Source organism: Odontomachus brunneus, unplaced genomic scaffold (genome assembly GCF_010583005.1).
Source record: "Odontomachus brunneus isolate Ranch 3 - 2012 unplaced genomic scaffold, Obru_v1 Obru_scaffold_093, whole genome shotgun sequence".
Taxonomy (NCBI): Eukaryota; Metazoa; Arthropoda; class Insecta; order Hymenoptera; family Formicidae; genus Odontomachus; species Odontomachus brunneus.
Window position 1 is genome coordinate 1,287,510 of NW_022639543.1, and position 2,268 is coordinate 1,289,777.

At 34.7% G+C, this 2,268-nt stretch overlaps 1 protein-coding gene across 1 annotated transcript in view; it reads left to right on the forward strand.

Annotated features, from left to right (window-relative positions):
* Positions 1-2,033, forward strand: part of LOC116848315 — a 10,680-nt gene extending 8,647 nt beyond the window's left edge. The window contains exons 17-21 of the mRNA XM_032824254.1: positions 300-424; positions 532-658; positions 848-1,030; positions 1,092-1,421; positions 1,517-2,033. Of these exons, the coding sequence (XP_032680145.1) occupies positions 300-424; positions 532-658; positions 848-1,030; positions 1,092-1,421; positions 1,517-1,780 (1,029 nt within the window). The 3' untranslated portion in view covers positions 1,781-2,033. The remainder of the gene's footprint in view (positions 1-299; positions 425-531; positions 659-847; positions 1,031-1,091; positions 1,422-1,516) is intronic.
* Positions 2,034-2,268: the final 235 nt, after the last annotated feature.

Consider the following 2,268-nt stretch of genomic DNA (forward strand, 5'->3'; position numbering starts at 1 on the left):
GTACTTCTAGATTTAAAAAAAGTTATTATAGGCATCGTATAGCTTATACTATGTCTTGATACTTAAACATATTTTTAATTGTAGGAAATCTCAAGACAGGTATCACAGCACATGCTAGAACGCTCACTAGTATTAGAGGCGCTAATGTAAAATCGAAATTAAAGCGAATTTGTCATTCGTGTCCGATATCATATACAGTGACAAAATCGCCTTCCTCCGATATGCAAGTAAATATTATCTCGAAATAATATTAAATATTCGCGTATTTATATAATAAAGATGTAATTTCTTTTCTATAGATAATGAATGTCAAACTTCCCGAAATAGGTAGTCAAGTGCAAGTGAAGATATTTGATTGTGAAAGCACAGTGTCATACGAAACTCTGATTAATGATATTTGGTCTTCCCATCGAAGCAACTATCAGTAAATAACATACTGTCCATATTAATGCATGTTGAATTACTGAATGTATTAGAAAACGCACATCTAGAATCCAAAAATTATTTTCCCTATTTTTTTCAAACATACAGAACATGGCCAAGCATACGATTTGTCCTAATCGGACTGCATTTTTTGAACTATCTCTCTTACATGCCACCAAAAGGCAGCTGTGGATTAACAGCTTATATCGAAGCACTTGATTCGAGACCATCGCAGGTTAGATTATTATATATATTTGAGCCAGAAATTTATAATTATAAATATATATGAAAAGATTATTTTGTTTCTATGGAGCTACATGTGTACAAAAGAAAATGAATAATCAATAGATAACGAGTATTCTTTATCTTTAACGTGATATAATTTAATTAATTTTTGTATATTATATTAAATGCGTTTTACTAGACAAAATTGGAGTACACGAGAAACGGAAACTATCACATGTTATCTTTGACACATCGCAATTTGGATTCGTCGCAAATTTTTCATCAGTGGAATTTAGCTGCGTTATATGAAACTACTAGTTGGCTATCGGATGTCATTAAAATTAAAGCATCTAAAATCGCTCCCGACGAGCCTGTATTAAAGGTAAGATTAAAAGTCTATAACAACGTTGAATACAACGGAAACTGATTATTGATTTATTTAGTTCTGCATAGAAGCCGAAAGGCGCATGCCATGGCAATGGGAGTTTTTGAGTAACGAACCGAGCGATCTATCTCGCATTAAATTAAATATCGTATGGGGTCTATCTGATACTGCAAAAGGAAGATGCAGCGGCTCCTCAATAACAATGAGCTTAATTGGCGAAGTCAGTAGCGACCAGCTTGAAGAAAGCAGAAAGATGCACGGACTTTATGATGAATGTAAAAAAGAATCTATGGGCAAACACTTTATTCCTTATACAAATTCTTGTTACGAAGTGTCGCGAGAACTGTCGACATTGCGGAAATATAAGATCGTCGCACGCTACGAAAACGTGAGTTTATTAAAATTCTTGTAACAAACTTCACGCACAAATTGTAAAAATGTAAAAATTGATTCATGTCATTGTATTCATGTTGAGAACAACAGTTACCAGGGATCTTGTCCAAGTTAATTTGGAGAATGTATGCCTTATACGATCTGATCGGTGGAAACAGCAGCAATGCGAGAAACTCCGATGAACTTGTAATAACAGCAATTTTTCCGAAAGAATCGAACGTGGGCGAGTTCCAACTCAACGGGGATAAGATTATGATCGAATATAACTCACGCTATATCGATCTTTTCTTGGCACGAACAAGAATCCATAAGTATATGGAATTACCTTTATTCAGAATGTTTTCTAGTACGTGATTTTATATTAATACGTAATTTTGTATTAAACGTAATATTGTTATATCCATAATTCCAAATTAGCTGAAAATATCCTGTATACATAATGAAGAGTACATAATATATAGTATGTCACTGCTTACTACAGTTCATCTAACTTCAATGCACGTAAAACGGGATCTACAATGAGAACTTAAGTTTTAAGCATCAAGTAAGAAATGGACCAATCACAGTTGAATTATAGAAAAATAATTAATACTAGATTTGAGGCTTTCACGGCCATTGATATAATGTCTAGGTATAGCTTCCGGAATGGAGCCGTGTCTTGAATCAGCGATATGCCGACGTTTCGCAAACGTTGCAGTTTGCATCATCAGGGCTGAGAACTCTGATACTGAGTATCAGTATCAGAGTTCTCAGCCCTGATGATGCAAACTGCAACGTTTGCGAAACGTCGGCATATCGCTGATTCAAGACACGGCTCCATTCCGGAAGCTATACCTAGACAT